Below are 24,538 nucleotides of genomic sequence, written 5' to 3'. Positions count from 1 at the left end.
GATACGGTCCTAGGGGCTGATGATACAGTGACCCACTAGGCACAGCCCCTGCCCTTACAGAACTCAGACCAGTGGGGGAGACAGATGTGTGTGTGATTTGGGGCTAGATGAGAAAGGGTTGTTTACTGTTTTACTTTGCTTTTTGCTATTTCATGATAGTGTTTTTATTTTAAAGGCAGTATCTGTTGTAGAACTTTAAGAAATATAAGTAAGCAAATAAGAGAAATTTCAAACATTTGTAGTCCCACCATCGAGCGAGAACTGTTAGCAACACTTATGTTTGGTCCTCAGGTAGTGGATTGTTGACTCCCTTTCGTGTTCTTCACATGCTTTTTCTTTTCTCATATATATATGTGTGTTGTATTTTAAAAACGGGCCACTCTTGGACACTGTAACTTGTTTTTTTTTGTTCACTGACAGTATGTCGGGAGCATCTTTTCAAGTCCGTAAATACTCGCTTACACGGTCTCTGATAACCTGTTAGTACTCCGTCACATAGCTGTGCCAAGATTTAGTCTGTCCTCACGTAGTGTTGGATTGTTGCTGAATATTTTCACACATTCCCATTGGTTTCCTTAGGCAAATCCCTACAAGGGAAGTGGTTGGGCCAAAGCTGTATATGTCTAAGGCTATGTTGCTCCTCTGCCTTCCAGAAAAGTGTATTGACAGTGGCTTCTTCCACAAAACCCTTGCTGCCCTGGATGTTACCCCTTTTCCTTCTTTACCACCCCAGTTTCATAACCAGAACAAACCAAAAAGTGATCTCTTTGTTTACTTTGCACTTTTTTCCTTGACATGTTAATGCTGTGGCATTGTTTTCATAATGCTTATGAGCATCTTCATTATTTTTAAAAATTTGCTTACATGTATTCTTTGCCTGTTTTCATACTGGGCTACTTCCATTTTTATTACTTATTTTTTAAAATTTTCCTACGAAGGATATTGTGAAAGGATTTCATTTACTTGCAAAAGTTCCATTTCAGAGTTAAAACCACAATGGCTCATAATTAAGGTGTAATTTCAGAAAGCAGGCATTATGATACACTAAAATTTGGATCTAGATGGAGGATATATAGTTGTTTATTATACTGCTTTTTCAATATTATTAGAAGGTTTAATAATAGGTAATTAAGAGGAAAAAGAAAAATCAGGTGGAACTCTATAGAGGGAAATATTTTTTAAAGTTTGGCAATGGCATCAGAAAGACTTGTTTAAAAAAAATGTAATGAACATCAGACGTTAGTTCTGTTCCCTGAATATTTTGAATGTGTGAAATTCTGTTTTGAATTTCAGAATTCAATGTCTGAAAAATTTCTGAATTTCTGAAAAATCAGAATTTAATTTCTGAAAATTTTGATTTAGATCACTAATCAGAAAGATATTACCTATTCAAAGTTTTTGAAACTCCATTTCAAAGTGTTTATAACTAAAGAGTATAACCTTAAAAGAGTCTTTATAACTAAAATATAGATATGGATTCTATTTTAAGAATATATATACTATACAAAGCAGTGTTGAATTATTGTTTCAGACCTTTTTAAAAATGCTTAACATTAATTGTAGATATATTTATTTTATTCTTATGCTTTATTAAACTTGTTTCATTTGAAGACATTTGAAGAAAAACCATCTCCATTAAGCAGATTATTATAGAGTTTAAGTGGTAGCCTGTAATATACCAGTGTATTTTACCCTCTCTACCCAATTTTATTTTGATTCTTATGCATTTGCTTCCCTGTTTATGTCCGTGTTCCTTTATGTCATCGTCTGTACCACCCCTAACAGTCCCATATTCAAATACCGTTTTGAAAATTACTGTCTTTAAGTGAAGGCATGGGCAAACTCAAAGAGATCAGATTCAATTCAGCAAACATTTACTGATTACTGAACCACTATGTGCCAAGCATTTGGCATATGATTTGAGAATCAAAACAGACTTCTCTCTCTACAGCTTAAGAAATTTTTCTAGAATGAATGCTGTTGACCTCTGGGGCAGTGTTTTATAACTAGTCTTTAGAGGAGCCTGTGAGAATATCTGATATTTATAAATCTTTCTCTGAAGGTGAGATGAATCTTTTGTCTCCTTTCATGTGAATGTAATTTAATGTAAATTCCTGTGCTGCTAAACTACATGTTAATTTCGAGAGGGACCAAAAATATGTATATAATATATTTTCTTTTGTCTAGATTTTTTCTTTTCTCAGGAAACTAATTGATTTTATTTATGCTGGTCTATCAGACAATACTTCTGATTTAGATTAGGATCCTTTAAATTTTTTATTTAATTTTTTTAACAGGTACTTAAATTTTTTTTTCCTTCAAAAGTGCCTCTGAGCTGTTTAGGGAGCTCAGTGCTTAACCTTTTAAAAATTGATGGTCATTGTCTGAGGAACAAATGACAGAGAACTTTCTGTAGCTTTAAATAGTGTTTAAAATTGGAGTCTTTAGGGTGTTAGAAAAACTAGATATCCAACTGCAAAAGAACGAAACTGGACTCTTACCTTACACAATATTTAAAAATTAACTCAAAGTGGATCCAAGTCCTAAACATAAGACCAAAAACTGTAGAACTCTTAGAAGAAAACCTGGGGGGAAGGCTTCAGGTCATTTGATTTGGCACCGATTTCTTGGGTATAACACCAAAAGCACAGGCATCAAAAGTAAAAATAGATAAATTGGCCTTCATCGAAATGTGAGGCTTCTTTGCATCAGCAGAAAAAATCAACAGAGTGAAAAGGCAACCCATGGAATGGGAGAGAAATATTTGCAAATCATATATCTGGTAATATCCAGAATATATTAAGAACTACAACTCAACAACAAATAAGAACCCAGTTAAAAATGAACAAAGGACTCAGGTAGACATTTCTCCAGAGAAGATATACGAAGCTAATAAGCATATGAAAAGATGCTCAACATCACTAATCATTAGGGAAATGTAAATCAAAACCACAATGAGACACCACCTCATATCCATTAGGTTGACTACTACCAAAAATAAACACCAAAATAGCAAGTATTGGTGAGGATGCGCAGAAATTGGAAAACTTGTACACTGTTGGTGGGAATGTAAAATGGTGCAGCTGCTATGAAAAACAGTATGGCGATTCATCAAAAGAGTTAAAATAAAATCATATTTACCATATGATCCAATAATTCCACTTACGGAAATACACCCAAAAGAATTCACACTAGGTCTCAAAGAGATATTTGTACACCCATGTTCATGCCAGTGTTATTCACAGTAGCAGTTAGGTGGAATCAACCCAAGTGTCTGCTGACAGATGAATGGATGAATAAAATGTGGTCTATACATACAGTGGAATGTTATTCAGCCTTAAGGAAATTCTGACACATTTTACAACATGGATGAACCTTGAGGATATCATGCTCAGTGAAATAAGCCAGACACAAAAGCACAAATAGTATATGATTCTACTTATATACAATGTATAAAATAGTCAAATCCATAGAAACAGAAAGCAGAATGGTGATTGCCAGGGCCTGGGGGATGAGGGAAAGGGGGAGTTGTTTAATAAGTACAGAGCTTTAGTTTTCTGAGATGAAAAAATTCTGAAGATTGATTGCACCACAGTGTGAATACCCTTAACACTTACTGCATTATGCACCTAAAAATGGTTACGGTGGTAAATTAAAATTTGATTAATTTTACGTGTTACATGTATTTACCTCAATTAAAAGTTAAAAATATACATATATTAAAATGCAACAATAATTACAATAATTATTAACAACATTAATTTAATTAATATTAATAAATAATTAATATGATCAATATTACCATTAATAGCATTGATATATTAACATAATTGATATTGATTATACTTATTGTAATTAATAATTATATTATAGTTATTATAATTATAATAAATTATAATTCTCTTAAAACATAAGAATTGTTGGGCTTCCCTGGTGGCACGGTGGTTAAGAATCCACCTGCCGATGCAGGGGACACAGGTTTGAGCCCTGGTCTGGGAAGATCCCACATGCCACAGAGCAACTAAGCCCATGCGCCACAACTACTGAGCCTGCGCTCTAGAGCCCGTGAGCCACAACTACTGAGCCCGTGTGCCACAACTACTGAAGCCGGTGCGCCTAGAGCCCATGCTCCACAACCTCAATGAGAAGCCCGCACACTGCAGCTAGAGAAAGCCCGCACGAAGCAGTGAAGACCCAACGCAGCCAAAAATAAATAAATAAAATAAATTTTTTAAAAAAATAGGAATTGTTGAGGAGCTTTTTATATTTTAATGGAAAAAATAAATCCAACATGAGCATGATTTACAAAATGCTCCCCCACAAAAAAATTGGAGTCTTTGAAATGATCAGAGATGGCTGTGAATATCATTTTCTAATGTTTTCTTATTTCTTTAAAATAAGGCTAATAATATTTACCTTATTTTTAAAAATGAGTTGATTGTTATGGGATTTGTGATTTTGAGTGAATTCAAATCTATTATTGTCAAAGATTAAATTTATTAAATTAAATGTCAGTATTGTGTTTTCTAATAGCCTTCTAAATGTTTCAAGTCAAATGTATAGTTAACTTTATTATTACTGTTTTTTAAATTAATATTTTTAATTTTTTTCCCCTAGGATCTTAATTCATATCTTGAAGATAAAGTCTACCTTACAGGATATAACTTCACATTAGCAGATATCCTCTTATACTATGGACTTCATCGCTTTATTGTGAGTATTTGAATAGTTATTGGTGTTTTTGCCTGTGATGTTCAGAATGATTTGTTTTGTCTTGAATTTAAATCAAGTTTGAATTTTCAACTTATCACATGAAAGTGAAAGGAATTATTTTTATACAAGGTACCTTATGCAAATGTTCCTTCCATGCATCCATCACACATAGGAGCTTCCTGTTCCTTGACCTGCTTGATTCCTGTTCTTGTTCCTGTTTTTCTTTGGGGCTCCTTCTCTTGCCACCCTTTGTACTCGCTTGTCATCCTCACCTGGACCCCACCATCCCCTTTCTGCTCCAGCTCTACACCTCGATTTCAGTACTGCACCTTCTGTGCCATCTCTTACCCTAGCTCTTAATCTTACTCCCTAGTTCCATCATTATCCGAAGTAACTCAATTCCTTCCCTCTTTCCAAACCTGTACATTTTCTTCCCCATCCAGCCTAGATCGCCTTTGTGTAACTCAAATCCCCAACTCTTGGTCAGTCCAAATATGAGCCTTCAGTCCTATCTCCTGGCTGAGCTATATCGGAGAAATCACACACAAGCTGTCATTAAGAAGATGAGCATTTCTCCCCTCTAATTAAAAAAAAGATGACAAGGAAGTGTAACTCTTGCACACCAACGTGTATATTTACCTTCTTCCCTCTCTGGCTTATATAGGTCATGCGATAGGGAAAGGAAATACTCGGAGAAGGAGGGAGCTTGTGTGGAATTTCTTTGCCAGCAGAGTGGACAGGGTCCTAATGCACAGCACTTGTAGCACTGGCTGCCAAGCTGTTTCACTGTGAGTCTAGGTGCCCACAAGGGCGTATGGTTTTCAAGCAGGTTAGAAGAGTTTCATTCAATGCTGCGTGTGAAAACTAGACTTCCAGGGAGTTCCCTGGTGGCCTAGTGGTTAGGATTCCAGGCTTTCACTGCCGTGGTCCGGGTTCAATCCCTGGTGAGGAAACTAAGATCCCATAAGCCACGCAGCTCAGCCAAAAAAAGTAAATAAAATAAAACTTAAAAAAAAACCAGGCTTCTGTTAACAATATTCAGTGATCTCTGCCTATTTATATTCCCTATTTTGACATGTATATCCTTTTTATATTTAGTGATTACAGTATTATGATTGAGTATCTCATGCTTATTGTTTTCCAAACAAAATTGAGTGAAATGATACGTAAATCACTGTTCACCGTCCCTTTGGGTTCATAAAATGAGGCCATAACCAAAGCAGCTCTCCCACCCTGGTCCACATGCAGGCACATTATGTCAGAGAAGTAAACACCTTCTCAGGGAACGGGCCTCACAGACGAGGCCTGTGCTGTGACAGCGTTGCCCTGCGGTGTTAAATGACATTCCTGTTGAGTGAGGTGTAAATATACCCAGGTGAGAAAAAAAGTGATTACTAGGTGTTGAGTTCGGGCAGAGTAGGCTTCCTGCTTGTGTTCATCAGACAGTTCTAGCGCTTTGTTTGCCATGGCAGTGCATTTATTTTTGCCCTCATACGTTTCTTCATTTACTTATTCACGTTATTAAATACTTAATATGTAGTCAGCACGATCAGCGCAGTATACAAAACAGCAGTCAGGGAACCTTGATGGCATCAAATAGTCCTGCTGTGTTTTGTTTCAGTGTGAGCCCGATTTTAGCGGTGGCTGATACTCTGAGATCTGGTCCATCTTAATTCCCTCTGAGCAATATTACATTGTTCTTCCTTTGTTAAACTGCCAGTTACTGTGGCCGTTTATTATCACCCCTGTGACTCATTGCTTTCTTAAAGTGATTTCTTCAGTAGATAGCAGTCCCTACGAACAGGCTGTTACTCAAGATTATTAAAATCCTTTGTAAATATGTGCTGCTTGACTATAAGATTGTTATCAATGAGATACATTTGTTTCCAAGTTCGGAGCACCAGTGGAGGTGTCATTCTTTTAGAAAGAAAGGAAAAGTAAAAAGAGCTGCAGCACAGTCCAGGAACGCAGGCCATAAAGAATGTCCCAGAGGCAGCATGGTGCCAGTTGGAAAGGTAGCAGACCAGCATTTCACCCTGGTCTGGAATGGGTCACTCAAAGAGTTTCTCACATGTCTTCATGGAAAATTAGTGACTAAGAATGTTATCTGTTTGGCTTTAAAGTTCAGACTAGTTGTAGAGTGCCAGTATAAATAAGAAGGAGTGATTAGGTAGAAGAGCCAAGCACCACTGTAGACTCGCTGGCATTCTGACCAGTAAGAAGCAGGAAATGGTAACTAGAACAATCGCATCGTGTTTCCTGTTGTAAAAAAAAAAAGAAGAAGAAAAAAAAAATAGTCAATTAGAAAGGAATGATGGAAAACCAGTTTTAAGTAAAATATTTGATGGGGATCCCATCCCAAAAGTTCTAAAAAAATGTAAGTTTGGTGAGGGTAAAATCTTTCTGTTTGTTTGTTTCTGTTTACAGTATGTTCAGAAATAGAATGTCTACCAAAAAAGTAGTGGCGGTAACAAAGCGAGGTCAGTCATAATTTTCTCAGACTCGAGGGGCAAGCTCCAAAGTTTAAACCAGAAGGTTAAGCATAACCTGATCCGTCTGAAAAAGTGCTGCATTTCTAGCAAAATGTTCTGAGGGAAAATGAACAAATTTACATTGTCTAAACTAGATCATCTAGTTAAAAATTATTGGAATAAATTAGGAAATGTTAGAAGAAACTTTAGAAGTTCCTGAAATAACAGTTATTTTGTGCTGTGGGTCTGTTGTAATCCTTACACTAGAGACCAAAAAAGTGAAATTTTTAAGTTGGAGAATATCGATTTTGCCATGTGTTGTAGTTTGTTGCTGTTGTTAAAATCTTCAGTGATAGGCCTGGTGGCAGCATATGCTAGGCCCGGTGATACCAAATGCTGTTCTGAAGTGTAAATAGTAAATAGACACTGCCCTTTTTCCCTGTGTCAAAATCTGAGTGAACAACTTGAACGTAGATCAAACAAGCATCAGTACTTTATTGTTTGGAAATGCTTTCTTGGTGCATTTTAATTCATTCTGAAAAATAACATCTCACAAAATGGCTGAGTAGAGACTTTTTAAAATGAAAGAGTTCTGAAATTAGTCAAATTTGTAAGCAGTCAGATTGGATTCATCATGTATTTCAACAGCTGACATGAAATCAAGTTGCAGTAATACTTGCTACTTTTTGCTTTAACTGTCAGTAAAGAGGTTTGTTGAAGTTGGTTTTGAATTTTATTTACGTATGTAAATATGTATGTATGTATTTATGTATGAAGGGAGGGAAGGAAGGAGGAAGGAAGGAAGGAAAACTCACCCCCATTTCCTGTTAGAGTTGCAGCTATGTTTACTAGTAGTTGAACTTTTTAAAAATCTTGTATTTTCTTTAGAAGTCAGTGGTGAAGTTCACCTATGGTAAAGATTTAGAAAAAGAACAAAAAGTTAGCTCTTTTACAAAATGTGTTTTACCTTTTGAAATATGGACTGATATTCGGTTTATTCCGCAATTGTTGTTTAAGTGCCTTCTATGTACAGTACAAGATAGTTAGGAATAATATGATTCTTTACATGTGAAACCATGAATTCTCTTTTAATAAAAAGTAACTTTTACACTAAAAAAAAGACTTTCTTGACCAATTTTCTTGACTATTGTGTTAATTTTTTTTTTTTTCCTCGATGCGCGGGCCTCCCACTGTTGTGGCCTCTCCCGTTGCGGAGCACAGGCTCCGGACGCGCAGGCTCAGCGGCCATGGCTCATGGGCTCAGCCGCTCCGCGGCATGTGGGATCTTCCCAGACCAGGGCACGAACCCGTGTCCCCTGCATCGGCAGGCGGACTCTCAACCACTGCGCCACTGTGTTAATTTTTTGGTCTGCTTGCCATGGTCTAACTGTGTTATAGGTGAACAGTTATAGTCACATGTTTCTGATAACTGGCTGCAGCCCTCCACCCCCTTAAACAAGATGAGTGTATTTTTGTAATTTGCTGTAGCAGCTTGCTGTGTAGGATTTAGACCAGAAACTTAAATTTTACATAACAGTAGCAGTGAGACCCCCCTGCTAGTAAACTGGTCCAACAGAGATAGACATTTGACACCAAAGATGTTAACAGATCAGATGTTGATACAGTTGTATCCTAATGTCATAAAGGAAAAAAGGAAGGCAGGATGACTTCTATCACTTTCTCTTTTTAGACTGCATTATAGTAAATGTGAAATGAAAATACAAGTTCAATTAAACATTTATTGAGAAAATGCTATATGTCTCCCTTTTAATTTTATTGCTAATAATATTTTACATTCTGTAATAATTATTAGATACCAGAGTGATTTGTCCTTCAGTGTTGTTGACCTGGTGACTTAGCAGAGTGTTTGCCTGTAGGCACAAGTATATGCTAAATTCTGAACAGCCATCGGGCATCCATCACTATAAGTGCCTTCCAGCAAGCAGACTGCCAATGGGTTTGAAGTACGTGAGGGTGACTGAGATTTTTGGTGTGCGTGAACATTCCTTGTCAGTTTTAGGGAGACTTGCAATATGTTAAACAAATGAATTAACAACAGGAGAAGGAACTACACTAATCTTACCTGGTCCGTGGCCGTCCTACTGGCTTCTCCTTACCTGACACCTCTTCATGATTCTAATCCAAGATTTGGCTCAAAGAAAAGGCTTCAAGTCACCTACTTTGGGATCTGAGCCCAGTGAAATGATAGGCACCCACTATTTTGATTGCATCTTTCCCTAACCAAATCTCTGGGCATCCTTGTAGCTTGACAGTAAATTCTGTGAACTACTACATCCTCTAAAGATTGAGTGCAGTTTTATTGCAAACAGAATTCAGAAGGTCTGTTGTTCATCTGAGACATACACCCCAGAAACAGCCCTTCCTTCTTGTATTAAGCAGTAACCCCCTAACATTAAATGAGTCAGTGTCTTCTTCAGTAAAATTTTCCCCTAGAGTTTAGTAGAAAGAAGCAGTTGTCTACACATACATATACACCAGCCATCTACAAATATATATATATATATATATATATATATGTATTTGAGTTTACATTGTATTCCCTTGTTAAGTATGTTAGATGCCAATAAACCTTTCTTATTTTAGGTTTGCGAAAAATATTGGAGAAAGAACCATGTCTTAGTCTCTCAGAAGCTATTCTCTTCCTTTCTTGTATTTTCCTTTACAATAAAGTAAAAAAACAAACTTTAGTCCTCCAGGTCCTGTGTTAATGTAAATTTTTCATTTGTTGAAAACTTCAGATTTCGCCCCTAAGCACATCTGGTTTTGAACTGAACATGAAATCATTAAACAAATGGTGGGCTCGTCCAAGTGGCTGAAGTGGTTCACTCCTATCTGAATATGTTGGCTTTGAGAACTGTGGGGGTTTTTTCCCCCCAATTTCTATCTCCTACTCAAATGGTATTAATAGTTGCACTTATGTAATGTCTGTGTTGTGTGTGTGTTTTTAATCTCTACTTAGGTTGACCTGACAGTTCAAGAAAAGGAGAAATATCTTAACGTGTCTCGCTGGTTTTGTCACATTCAGCATTATCCAGGCATCAGGCAACATCTGTCTAGTGTTGTCTTCATCAAGAACAGACTGTATACTAATTCCCACTAGAAGCCATCTGCGCTGTACAGAAGAGTGATTAAGATATTTTAAATGGAAAGTGTATTCTGGACCAGAGGACTGACATGAATTGATAGGCAGCCATTCTTTATTCATTGAAGTTGGTAGAATTTTTAAAGTATAAACTTGTGTCCCAACATTTTATTTGTTCTTTAGTTGAAATTTTGCAGTTTTTTTAATGTAAAACTTCAAGTGCTGTCAAAACTTGAGATCAAGGTATCAATTATCTTATTTTTAGAAATGAAATTTATTTTAATAAAAGTTGCAAATCAGTGGCTTAATCTTAAAAACAAATAGTCATTCTGATGGTTGACAATATTTGGCTATTTACTGACCTCTTTCATCTTATAAATTAATTTTCCCCTTCTGAATATTTATAGTAGTTTGTTTTTTAAGAACTAGGGTAAATTGTGCCAAGGAGACAAAAAAGGGAAGACAGATGGATTTGTTTTCAAATATTTATGTGAGCCAGTAAACGTGGTTGAAAAATTGAAAAAGTCATTTTTTTGTTTGTTTCTTTCCTGTTGTCGGTATTCATTGAGGTGAAACTACTGCACTGCCCTAGAGGGAAGTGGAATAAAACACATTCCCTTGAATTCATGGTTCTTTTGTTGTCTTTGGGCTCATTGGAATATGCAGTAGCTAAAAAGCAATGGGAAATTCCCACTATCCCACTAATTTCGGACTTGGTAACTACTAGATTTTTCTAAACTAAAACCAACATAGAAAGGCTGCTGTTGACATTCTGTGTAAAGAACGAAGACTCATACTGTATTAAAACAAACCTATACAGTTTATAACTCTTAGTGGCTGAGTAAATAAATAATCAATGATTGAGAGCTAAAGAGCTTATATTTACAAATAATAGGAAAAATTGTCTTTGAACACTTCACTGTTAATGCTGTGCAACATTTTGGTGCTAACTCTGAGTCTCAGTAGAGTACAATTCAAAGCTCAAGTGCAAAGAGCAGAGACTTGGGAAGGGTCCATCCCTTTGGCCCAGTCCTGCTTTGATCACATACTAGCTGAATGCATGACCTAAAACAAATCAGTTAACCAATTTTCTTAATCTCTAAACATAAAAATAAAATGTAAAAGTAAAGATAACTCTAAATGTTGAGGATTTGTGGAGACAAACAAGCCTAACATACAGCCCATGGCTGTCAGTAAAGGTTTCTCTTTGTAAGAGGCCCCCCACTCCCGCTTTTGTTCTTCACGTTACTGAGTCAAGAGATTTAATAGGCCAAGGGTATTGAGTATATTGTGATAGATCAAGACAATTTTTACAGGATTGGATTTCACAATTCATTGCTATTGGGAGCATTTTTAATTTTTACAAAGTAGCCTTTATATTAGAAACTCTGAACTTGTGTTTGCATGTTCAGAGACTAAAGGGCTCAAGTTCCCCTTGGGAGTTAGTACGTGTGCCACAGAGGCAGGCCCAGTCTGACTTCTCATGCATGCCGCTGCCCCAGCTGGCTCTGCTGTAAGGCTTCCACCTTAAAGTCCACTGCTGCAAATTACTCCTTCCCCTAACACTTCTCTGGTCTCCCCTAGACCGGGGAGGTAAGCAGGATAGACAGGATAGGCAAGAGATGGGCTAGCCAGTCCTTCCGTCCCAGCCATTTCACTCTTTTCCTTCAGTGTAGGTCAGCTGTGAGGAAGCGGGGGACAGAGGATACCGGATACCTCTTTGCCAAATGTATCCTCTTCCCACTTCCACATGGTGAGTCTTTTTTTTTTTTTGGCCACGCCCCGTGGCTTGCTGGATCTTAGTTCCCTGACCAGGGATTGAACCCGGGCCCACGGCAGTGAAAGTGCCATGTCCTAACCACTGGACCACCAGGGAAGTCCCCCTTGTGAATCTCATATCTGCTAGTCAGTCCTTCATTGCAGAGCATATCATTGCTTCCATAGGTTATCACCTACTACGTGCCAGGATGATCTTGGAAGATGCAGGGGTGGCAGAAAGAGAAAATCCTGGCTCCCGTAGGCAAAGGTTAGATAAGGTTAGATGTTCTCAGCGTCTAAATCGAAACAGTTCATTTCCCCTTAGAAAGGCTGCAGGGCGTCCTGGGTCATTTCCATCAGGTACTTCTCTACCTGAAATGCCCTTTCTTTCTCACTTGATGACCTCTTCAGTATTCAACTTTGTCGTGTCCTGGAAGTCAAGTCCACGCTGACCAACCCATCTCCCCCTGCCTCCCATCTGGCACTGACGTCATTGTGCTATTTTTGATCACTAGTCTCTTCCACCAGATGTTTAATTCCTTGGGAGCAGAGACTGTCTTTTCGCAGCTGTCCAAACAATAACTGACACATAACAGTAAATGCTCGATGTGTGTTGAAAGAATGTAGTATTAAGTGCATTTTGAGCTAACCAAGAAAAGTGTAAGTGTGAATTGCAATTAGGTACAGATGTATAGCAGAAAAACCACATAACATTAAACTGGGTTGTTTCTTACGTGAAAGAAGACAGTCCACAGTTGGTATTAGGCATCTAGCTGCTTTCCACTTGAAGGAACTTTCCGGGAAGCCCTATTCAGCAAAATCTATTTACATGTCTTTGGCCATCCCAGCTGGGAGAAAGGCCAGAAGTGGAGTCCTTTAGCACACACATTGCCAGCCAGAACAAAACTTGTGCTATGAATGAGGAAGAAGAAAGAAAGGATACAGCTAGGTAGGCAGCTAGCTATCTCTATCACGGTAAGTAGTGTTTAAGTGGGAAAATACTTTCTGAATGCTAAATAATCCAGTTGTAAAATAATTTTTGTGAGTAAATTGTTGACGTTCCATGGATCATCAGTTTGCAAAGAATTCGAATACCATAGAATAAATACTTTTCACTGATCACGGTTTTCAAGGTTCACAAGCTATTTTAGGATCCTGCAATACTGAGTTATGAGGATCTGTGAATGCACTTTTAATAACAGCGCTAACAGCTAAACACTTCTTGAGCGTTCAGTATGTGTTCGGCACCACTCTAAGTGTTTTAAGTGAATTCACTCCTTTAATTCTTATCCCCTTTTGCCAGATAATGAAACTGAGGCACAGATTGGTTAAGGAACTTCCCCGGGTCACAGCCAGTATCCAGGGGTTGGGATTCAGTCGAGTGCCTGGCTCAAACTCAGTCTGTAAGCACCAGTGTGCCTGGCAACTTCTGCTTAACCAACTTGTGAAATTCGTTTTTGCCAACCTTAGAAAAAGCTGCCCTAGGCATTGGATAAAACAAAAGTGTACATAACTTTGAGAATAAATTAGATGTTTCCACAATTCTGGATATACTAAAAATGCCTGACTCGTACACTTTAAATGGGTAAATTTTGTGATATGTGAATTATAGCTTAATAAAGCAGGCTCTTGCTGTTGTTTTTGGCTGCACCACGTGGCATGTGGGATCTTAGTTCCCCAACCAGGGATCCAACCCACGCCCCTGCATTGGAAGCGCAGAGTCTTAACCACTGGACCGCAAAGGAAGTCCTAAAGCAGCTTGCTTGCTTGCTTGCTTCCTTCCTTCCTTCCTTTCTCGCTCTCTCCCTCCCTCCCTCCCTCCCTCTCTCTCTCTCTCTCTCTCTCTTTCTTTCTTTCTTTTTCTTTCTTTCTTTTTGAGTCAAATACATTAGCCTTACCGTATATTAATTACGAGACCTTGGATAAGTCACTGCATGTGAAATTCCTCTTATGAAACAGAGGTGAAGATGACTGATCTCATTTAATTTGCAATAAGAAGGTATAAAAATTACCTAGCACAGTGCCTGGCACACAGAAAGTGATCAGTGAAGGACGAACTGCTATGGAAGATTGTAGAATCATAACCCACAATTTTGTAAAGTCAAATTCTTAACTAATCCATAAGCCTCTTCCCACCGGCCATCTCTGAGGCACCTGCTCAACAAGATCAGATAAGATAACTAGGCAGAGCATCTTGTGGTTTTAATATTTAGTTGTTTATTTACTTTGGCTGCGCCAGTCTTAGTTGCATCATGCAGGATCTAGTTCCCTGATCAGGGATTGAACCCGGGCCCTCTGCATCGGGAGCATGGAGTCTTACCCACTGGACCGCCAGGGAAGTACCCATCTTGTGATTTTGGTAAAACATGAATCCATTGTATTACTCACCAGCTTAAAAATCTCTGGTCCTCACATCTTTCAAGCCATTGAAAAAAGGGCGCATACTATTTTTCTTTTTTTTTTTTTTCCCTAAAAGATCAACGAAACTCCTCTAAAATAAAGTGTATGCCATTCCTTCTGAAAAGCAGATGCCCCTTTTCACCATTTCCTTTCTGTAATTCCCAGAAGCCTAGAGCACTCATCATTCAATAATCCCTCTAGGGCTTCCCTGGTGGCGCAGTGGTTAAGAATCCGCCTGCCAATGCAGGGGACACGGGTTCGAGCCCTGGTCTGGGAATATCCCACATGCCGTAGAGCAACTAGGCCCATGTGCCACAACTAGTGGGGCCCACGTGCCTAGAGCCCGTGCTCCTCAACAAGAGAAGCCACTGCAGTGAGAAACCCACTCGCTACAACTAGAGAAAGCCCACGCACAGCAACAAAGACCCAATACAGCCAAAAATAAAATAAATTTTAAAAAAATTAATAAATTTAATAATCCCTCTACATTCAATATCTTGTAGTAACCTATAATGAAAAAGAATATATGTGTATGTATAACTGAATCACTTTGTTGTACACCAGAATCTAACACAACATGGTAAATCAACTACACTTCAATTTTTAAAAAAATAGCCCTCAAATATTTCTTTAGCACCTACTGTGTGTCGACAGTCGACTAGGCCCTGTGGACAACACAGGTACACACTTGCCCTCATAGGGTTTCCAATCCAATGGTCTGTAAACAGATTCCTGAAACAGCTGGTAAAGCATCCTTGGGAAGGCAACCAGCTGCTCAGCATTCTTTGAAAGTAAATAAAAATAATCAGATACCATTTACTGAGTGTCTACTGTGTCTGGGCTCTGTACCAGACACTTTACAACCTTCACATTATCTCATGTTACTCTAGGAGGTAGGGCAGAGGCAGAGACTAACCCACATGCTGACCACCCAGTTAGACCATGGCTGGAGTGAATGGGAACTGTACAACTGCAGAACTGGAGGACATCACCCATCACCATTTTATGCACTGGGGTTTGATTTGACGGCCGTGACTAGGTACTGGCCCTGTCTCCCTACGCCCTGTGCAACGTTCAAGAACAGGTCAAAAATTCCAAGTAGGGAAGGATCATTCTTCAGTCGAGGATCCACAAATTTTCCACTAATTACAATAAATAATGGTTTTAAACCAAATAGAGGGGAATTCCCCAGGGTCCAGTGGTTAGGACACTGCAGTGGAGGGCCTGGGTTCAATCCCTGGTTGGGGAACTAAGATCCCACAAGCCACGGCGCTGCCCCCAAAATAAAAATCAATAAGTAAACAAACCAAATAGAAATAATAGAACTGGAAGCAGTATCAAAAGGCCATTTGTGGGACTTCCCTGGTGGCCCAGTGGTTAAGACTGCACACTTCCAGTGCAGGGGGTGTGGGTTCGATCCCTGGTCAGGGAACTAGGTCCCGCATGCATGCCGCAACTAAGACCCAGCACAGCCAAATAAATAAATATTAAAAAAAAAAAAAAGGCCGTTTGTCTTTCGGCCCACTTATACCCAAAGCATCCAAGATGTCACGAAGTGATTTGTGGAGTTCCGTCACAAGATGGTAGAAAAAGTGACCTAACTTAAACTCTCCTCCATCCCCATCCAGATTCAGCATAACATTACTGCATGGAGGTTTTTAACAGATGTGTGGGCAAGCTCATTTTTACTCCCTGTTAAGCATATAGGTCCCCCATTGGCTCCCCCAAGTTAAACCTGAATCTGTAGTCACCACAGTCTGTAATGGGCACATTAAGTTTACCGCAGGGACCAAGGTAGGAAGGTAGGAGTGGAGAGAATGGGCAGATCACCCGCTGCTGGTGCGTCGTGTGAGAGCCCTGCTAAAAGTCCTTCCAGCATAGCTTCAAGACGTGTTGATAAAAATTTAAGCAGAGATATTGTTAGGAAAGAATAGAACTCTATTGCAATCAGGTACACGGACATCACACCAAGAGATAAAATACACAACCCTTGACGAGGAGTCAAATTAGAATGATTGTGAAGTACAGCTTTTTCATTTATGTATGTTTTTTTCTATCATTTCACTTCATTCCTTTAAAAAAAAAGTCAGATGTTACACAAACTTTAATATTAATCTAGCTTTGGCAGAGATGTGGCGGTTCTGTGGATTTGAGAGTTTAGCTTTTTAGCTCCAGAGAGCGATATTTCTTCTTTCTGTCCATAATGAGATAACCTGCTTCTACCCATTACCAGGGCACTAAATTTGAAATTCGCCATACACCTGAGTAGGCTCCTACATATCTGGCCATCTTAATTTTAGTCTGGATTTATTGCAGCTGAATTACATTCCCAACTCTTCCTGGAGCTCTGGGTGAATTTTATTGAAAAAGCAGTGGGGAGAAATTTGCTATCATATATCGCTCTTGCTGGCCAGAGCTTTTCGATACACAAGGGGCTCTATCTGCTCCATGTCTTGTATGCTGGATTTATAACACTGAAGCCCAGCTCTAGGGTTACATACAGGCATATCAGAGATGAGATGGGGAATTTGATTTTGTAATAATGATTACTTGTTGCTGGAGCCCATATTCCTGCAGGCTCTTCCTTTATTCTCCCTGCCGCCGATGAATAAAACTAATTCCAACTGCTACCTTATCTAGCAAAACTCATCTTTCACTTACGAGAGAGGCCAAAAGAAGGGAGACAGGAAGTCAGGAGAATTTGAAATGCTGGCCATTTTTGCTATTATGTCTCAAGGGTTTCTTCTTCCATTATCGTGATTCCTTCAGGAATATTTTCATCTTTTAAACTTTCGTTTCTTTGTGGGGAGAATGAAAGCGTCACATGTCTTCCAGCCTGGCGAGTTCATTTGATGGCTCATCTGTGCTGTCTGTTCCACTTCAGAGAGGCTGGGTCCCTAGGGCTAGCCAGTTGTATTAGAGATCCTGCGGACTTGGCTTGCCATTTCTGCTAAGGGTCATCGGTCCTCGCGGTCTTGCCATGGATAATTTTTGCCTTCCCGAACATCATCTGCTTGAGAAATTTGTGCCTGGCAGGCCTGTCTGTCCAAGTTAAGCTTGAAATACAGTAGCCACACAACTAACCTGACAAAGCATCGCTCTACACAGCAAGGCCCCAGGCCTGCTTTGACCAAGACCACAAACTTCCAGCCATCTGATTACAAATTCCAGAGTTTCTTTGGTGCAGTCCATGAACCAGTCTGTTCATGCAACGTGGGTTATCCTTCCTCCACTGCCCCAGTTTTCCCAATCTCCTGCAACACACACACACACACACACACACACACACACAGATACACACACACCCTTATCTTAAAAACCCTTAGAAATGCTTCACCCTCTGATTGACCTTACCAGTTCCTGACTGTTCGGCACTTGACTTGAACCCTGAGACTTAGATGAAAGAAATGTAGAGCTGACTGTCATTGTCTGAAGTTTGAGGCATGTGTGACAGACATTACATGAAAGCAGTGGTTCTCAGACTTGAGCATGAGTGGTAATCACCTGAGGCTTCTCAAAACAGAGATTGCTGGGTCCCCGTTGGAGTTTCTGATTCAAGAGGTCTGGTGTGGTGACCCCACCATGAGAACCGTTATACTACACCTGTCCGAAGCTTGGGTGACGATCAGACACAGAGCAGCTGCGCTCATCCAAAAACTCTTGCTCCTGTCTTTTTGCGTAGCTAAGTCCAGTTTTCTGGAGGTGGGCCTCGCCTGGTGATGGAGCATCCTGAGTTCTGATTGGTTGGCTCTGTCCCAGGAGTTTCTCTCTGTAGCAGCTCTCGCGGGAAAGCACTGCATGTTCTCCAAGTGATGGAGCTACACTGGAAGCAGCTCTAAGAAGCATCAAGCAGGATTCAGTCCAAGAAGGATCAGTCCAGGACTGTAAAGTCGTTGCCTAGTCTCTGCCAATGCCAATACCCAGCGCGTTATTTCATACCACACAGCCTCTGGGCTTAGCATGCCAGAGGCATTTCCAAAACTTCATATGATTAACACACAGTAATATTGAGTATTTTACCCCAAAAAACTGTCTAATCTTTTCCCCTCCTTTATTTTCATCAGTTTCTTCCATTTTTAATTTTTTAACCCACTTCAAAAATAGGTTAGACAGGGCTTCCCTGGTGGGGCAGTGGTTGAGAGTCTGCCTGCCGATGCAGGGGACACGGGTTCGTGCCCTGGTCCGGGAAGATCCCACATGCCGCGGAGCGGCTGGGCCCGTGAGCCATGGCCGCTGAGCCTGTGAGTCCGGAGCCTGTGCTCCGCAACGGGAGAGGCCACAACAGTGAGAGGCCCGCGAACCGCAAAAAAAAAAAAAAAAAAAAAAATAGGTTAGACAAAAAAGGATAAACAGTAACGCCAATAGAAAATATTCAGAGGAAATCTCATGAAGTGGATTTGATAAAAAGCAAAATAAATTTAGGAGCGCACTCCCTCAGCTATGCTTATCCTTCATGGGCTTATACTAAGAAATGAGTTTTAATTTTGTTCTCAAGAGGCATGTAATTAAATACACATTTTATTTTTATTTTCTAACTTTTATAAGGTTCAATAAGGAGTTAGCAAATAATTTACCCTGAAGTCAGAAATTTACGTCTTCTAAATTAGCATTATTTCCATGTTTTAGATGCCTTAACTCTCAAGAAGCACAATAATTGGCAAAATCCCTTTACCGTTCCATGGTTTAGAAGTGTCTGATACTGAGAGTCTCTAAAAAGGGATCAAGCATAGAGCGCTGTGCAGGGGAGAAGAGCTACTCTTAAGACAGGAGAAGTGCTTTGTGTATGATCCCATTTAGGTGATGTTTTTGAAATGACAACGATTTAGAAATGGAGGGTACATCATAGGTTGCCAGGGGATGGCGTAGGGCAGGGAGGAATGTAAGTGTGGGTACAAAAAGGTGCCAAGGGGGATCTTTGTGGCTCTGGAGCTGTGCAATATCTTGACTGTGCTGACAGGTACCTAAACCCACACATGTGATAAAATTATATAGGACATAATACACACACACAATGAGTACAGGTAAAACTAGGGAAATCTAAATAAGATTGATGGACTGTATCAATGTCAATATCTTGGTTATGATATTCACATTTACAAAATGTTACCAGTGGAGGGAAATCAGGCAAAGTGTATGACGAATCTCTGTATTATGTCTTACAACTGTATGAGAATCTACAATTATCTCAATAAAAGTTTTATTTAAATAATACAGGAAACGTCTTATCAATCCAGAGACAACTAGAGATAACACAAGCCCTTCAGGGAGATTCCACGGGTCAAAGAGCAAGGACACAGAGCAGCCCGGACCCCAGCCCAAGGTATCTGTCAGGAGGGCTCTGCCACTGGAACTTTTCTTTCAGTTGCTCTTTGCTGTCTGAGCTGCAGTTGAAAGATTTGTGTAAAAGAGGAGAAAGAAACAGAGGTGTACTCTGGACCTGACCATCCCAGAGAACAACGCAACACAGTACTGGGCGGAAGAAAACAATCAAACAGCTGGAACGTGTATCTACAGGCTGTAAGCAACAGAATTGCAGGAAAGTCATTGCATAGGGATTTAATATTGTCCCCTCTGGTAGATGTCGCCTCCGTGAGGGGAGGAAAAGGCTGGGTCAGCGCTATATCCCAGCCCTTAGCACTGTGCTGGGCACACGGAAAGTGCTCAATCCATATTTGTTAAACGTGTTTGAATGAGGAAATGAAAAGGCCAGTTAGAGGTAGTATGGCTTCCCTCTTCCTTCTCTCCAGATCACCCTCCCCTACTTTCTCTTTATCCACCACCTACACTTAAACACGTACGCAGGGACCAGGTTGTTTCTGCCCCAAACCAGCTGGGCATTTAGCCTCTCTATGCCTCAGCCTCGTCACCTGTCAAATGAGGAGAATAATAATGCTACCAACTTCAGAGGACTGCCATGAGCCCTAGCTGGGTCAGCACGTACAGAGCACTTACAACATTAGCTGGCCTGTCATAAGTGCCACGTAAGTGTTTGTTCAATTGCAGCAAGTTCTGACACTGACTCCCGGAGTTAGCCCAGACCTCATAGACTCCAGAAGGCTCCACAGCTCTGGCGGTTCCCAGGCCACCTGAGCTTCTGGCCAGCTGTCTACAAATGTCAGGAGGTCTCACTTTACCCTTTCAGGTTCAATAATTCACTAGAATGACTCACAGAGCTAAGGAAAGTGCTGTGCTTATGATTACAATTTTATTGTAAATGATACAAGTCAAGACCAGCCTAATGAATAGATGCGTAGGGTGAGGTCTGGGAGGGTCCCAAACGCTAAGCTTCTGGGTCCTCATGTTTGCCTCACCCTCTTGGCACATTGAAGTATGGCTACCAACCGGGAAGGTCACCCGGGCTGTCCGGAAGGTTTTTACTGGGGTTGCACTGTGAAGACATGGTTGATGTATCATTGCCTGAATGACTGAACTCAATCCCCAGCCCGCTCTCCTCGCCAGAAGTCAAGCTGATATTACATGGCTCAAAGCCTCAACCCTTTAATCACGTGGTGGTCTTTCATGCATGGCCAGCCCCCATCCTGGAACCATCCAGGGACCCACGTGAGTGAGCGCTTTAGCATAACTTCCGGCCCACCAAGAATAACAAAGCCACTCCCCTCACTTGGGAAATTCCAAGGATTTAGAGGTTATCTTCCAGGAACCAGGGATACGGATCAGCCAAGTTCTTTATTATACAACAAAAATAAAGTAGATTCAATTCATTGAACAGGCAGAAGGGGCAAGGAAAACATTCCAGGAAGTGGGTGTCTAAAAAGGAAGAGGCAGGGCTTCCCTGGTGGCGCAGTGATTGAAAGTCCGCCTGCCGATGCAGGGGACAAGGGTTCGTGCCCGGGTCCGGGAAGATCCCACATGCCGCGGAGCGGCTGGGCCCGTGAGCCATGGCCGCTGAGCCTGCGCGTCCAGAGGCTGTGCTCCGCAACGCGAGAGGCCACAACGGTGAGAGGCCCAAGTCCCGCAAAAAAAAAAAAGAAAGAGGCAGAAATAATGTCTGGCACAGTCATGACACAGTGGAGAGACCACATCGCCACCCCACCCCACCCCCAGCTGATGGAGCTCTGCTGTTTTAGAAGCACCAGCCTTGAAGTCCATAGACCAGGGCTCTGACCATGGTTCTGCTATTTGATAACTATGGTACCATGTTGTGGGAGTACATTTACAGATCATTGTAAGCCATGTGAAATCCTTTCTATAAGAGGATATAAGAAATCCTCTATAAGAGGATTTCTATAATTCACACACACACACCTACCTTAGTGGATTAAAACAACAAAAATTTATTATTTCTCATAGTGAAAATGCACAATTCAGATTGGGACGTGGAACCCACTGTCTTTTTTTTTTGTGTGTGTGGTACGCGGGCCTCTCACTGTTGTGGCCTCTCCCGTTGCGGAGCACAGGCTCCGGACGCGCAGGCTCAGCGGCCATGGCTCACGGGACCCAGCCGCTCCGCAGTACCTGGGATCCTCCCGGACCGGGTCACGAACCCGCATCCTCTGCGTGGGCCGGCGGACTCTAAACCACTGCGCCACCGGGGACGCCCGAACCCACTGTCTTTTAATTGAAATCACACACCTGGTCTCAGGACTTAATGAAGCTCAGGTTCTTTATGTCTCAGCATAGAAAGAATTCAGTGAGAGACAAAGTGATAGGTAAGAAATGAATTTATTTAGTGAGATACACATTCCATAGAATGCGGGCTGTCTCAAACGGCTAGAGTGGCCCTGGGAGAAACACATTTCACAGACAGTGTGGGCCATCTCAGAAGTCGAGAGGCCCCAAAATATGGGGTAGTTAGTTTTTATGGGCTGGGTAATTTCATAGGCTAATGAGTGGGAGGACTATTCCAACTATTTTGGGGAAGGGGCGGGGATTTCCAGGACTTGGGCCACCGCCCACTTTTTGGTCTTTTATAGTCAGCCTCAGAACTGTCATGGCGCTGGTGCGTGTGTCATTTAGCTGATGTATTACAATGAGCGTATAATGAGACTCAAGGTCCCCTGGAAGTCGAATCTTCCGCCATCTTTGACCTAATGGTTTCTAGCCAGTTTTCGTCATATCCTCAGTGGCTATGTCATTCTTTTTTTTTTTTTTGCGGTACGCAGTCCTCTCACTGTTGTGGCCTCTCTTGTTGCGGAGCACAGGCTCCGGACACGCAGGCTCAGCGGCCATAGCTCTCGGGCCCAGCCGCTCCGCGGCATATGGGATCTTCCCGGACCAAGGCAGGAACCCATGTCCCCTGCATCGGCAGGCGGACTCTCAACCACTGCGCCACCAGGGAAGCCTTATGTCCTTCTTTTAGAGGTTGTGCCCTAACCCCTTCCCTCCTGTTTCCATAACACTGTGGGTTGATTAGGCAGTTTTCTGGCTTCATGTGGTGGTATCCACTCCACTGCAGTTCATGGGACTGCGTTCAGCTGGCTGATGGCTGGGCTGAAAGACCCAAGAAGGCCTCCCTCACACTTGGCTGCTACGGGGCCTCCGTTCTCACCTATAAAGCCTCTCTACAGGGGATGTCTCATCTTCCCGTGCTTCTCCACAGCACGGCCTCTCCCCAGCAGGACAGCCTAGACTTCCTGACAGGAGCAAAAGCAGAAACTGCCAGGTGACTTAAGGCCCACCATGTTCTACCCATCAAAGCAAGTCACAAGGTCAGTTCAGACTCCAGGGGAGGGGAAACAAACTCCGTCTCTTGATGGGCAGCAAGGGAGGAAACATGGCAGCCATCTTAGAGACTCTCCCACATTCTCTGATCTTCAGCTTCTGTATCTGAAAATGGGTATTTTAATATTTATCCTAACTAGAATAATGAGAAGATGGTATGTTATGTGTGATGACATTTTATAAATTGTAAAGCGCCAAACACGTGCAAGACATTATAGTGGTGGCAAATAAAGGTGAATTGGGAGAAAGAGCAGATTATACAGGGCTTTAAAAGGAGATAGAGGAGGTTATTGAAATAGTATTTATTGAGCATTTGCTGTGCCAAGCACTGTTCTAAGTACTTTACAGGTATTAACTTCTTTAATCATCACTTTATAATATGGATATCTTATTGCTATTCTGTAGAAAAGGAACATCAGGCAAGTGGCACAGTCAGAATTTGAACCCAGTTCTGTCTGATTCCAAAGTCTTAACTACTGCACCTGGAATTTGTAAGGCCAGCAGGTCCGGGGAAGGGCCCAGGAAGCCAGACGGAACCCCCGCCAAAGTGGCTGATGCAACCGACACCTGACATTGCCACACCACTCGGCCCCGGTCTTCCCGCTCCCCGAGGGGCAGAACCAACGGCTCTGAGGCTGATGCAACCGACACCTGACATTGCCACAACACCCGAGAGATTACCAAAAAAGGGCTGCTTCACACAGCAAGACCTCCCCTGTGTCCACCCCTATACATTTTGTTAGCGCCCGCACCCTGGGCGCGACTTCTCTGGCCCCTTTCTCTCGGACCAGTGAACCTCGCCCTGGAGCGTTCCCAAATAAAGCTTGTTTAAGCTCTCCTCCGTTTTTGGTGCCGTTCCTTACAGAATTCTTATATCATAATCAACTGGCAATTGGGTACGGGGAGGTAGCAGCTACCCCAGAACTACTGAAACAGAATCTGGGGAGGCAGAACCCAGAATCTGCAATTTTAACAGCCATGTTAATGTGGGGGGACTATCAATCTCACTGTACTAGAGGGAGCCTGAAGCCGAATCTGGCTTCTGTACCCCGACACCAAATTAAATCTTGGAGACTGAGTTTTGGGTGAAGTAGAAGAGAATAGCTTTATTGCTTTGCCAGGCAAAGGAGGCCACAGCAGACTCCTGCTCTCAGAACTGTGTTTCCCAATCTAGAGGGGATAGTGAGAAGTTTTATAGTAATGATTCAAAGAGGGCGTGATCAGCTCGTGGACATTCTTCTGATTGGTTGGTGGGGAAGTAAGTGGGAGTCAGCATCGTCAACCTACTGGTTCTAACCGGTCTGGGGTCACCGTGCTTATTATGGTTAATTTCTCCCACCTGGTAGGGGTTTCAGTATCTGAAAATATATTGTTATGTATCCCTGCCCCAAGGCTGCACTATTTTTTTTTT

General features: G+C 41.4%; 1 protein-coding gene and 1 non-coding gene across 10 annotated transcripts in view; one reads left to right on the top strand and one right to left on the bottom strand.

Moving 5' to 3' along the window:
• The window catches only part of EEF1E1 (eukaryotic translation elongation factor 1 epsilon 1), a 29,201-nt gene extending 5,237 nt beyond the window's left edge, over positions 1 to 23,964 (top strand). For 3 of the 9 annotated variants that reach the window (XM_027128325.1, XM_027128326.1, XM_027128328.1), the window contains 2 exons: positions 4,618 to 4,713; positions 10,165 to 10,910. In XM_027128325.1, the coding sequence (XP_026984126.1) occupies positions 4,618 to 4,713; positions 10,165 to 10,305 (237 nt within the window). In that variant the 3' untranslated portion in view covers positions 10,306 to 10,910. Of the gene's footprint in view, positions 1 to 4,617; positions 4,714 to 10,164; positions 10,911 to 19,659; positions 20,181 to 22,973 lie in introns of those variants that run through there. The other 6 variants (XR_003437536.1, XR_003437535.1, XR_003437537.1 and 3 more) reach the window with 6 other exon arrangements.
• On the bottom strand, positions 12,091 to 12,163 carry TRNAE-UUC (transfer RNA glutamic acid (anticodon UUC)). The gene has a single exon. It is a non-coding gene; the product is annotated as a tRNA-Glu (tRNA).
• Positions 23,965 to 24,538: the final 574 nt, after the last annotated feature.

Source organism: Aethalodelphis obliquidens, unplaced genomic scaffold (assembly GCF_003676395.1).
Source record: "Aethalodelphis obliquidens isolate GAN/ISIS:26980383/991018 unplaced genomic scaffold, ASM367639v1 scaffold34, whole genome shotgun sequence".
Taxonomy (NCBI): domain Eukaryota; kingdom Metazoa; phylum Chordata; class Mammalia; order Artiodactyla; family Delphinidae; genus Aethalodelphis; species Aethalodelphis obliquidens.
Note: the sequence above shows the minus strand (reverse complement) of the source record. Positions and strands in the feature narration are given on the sequence as shown.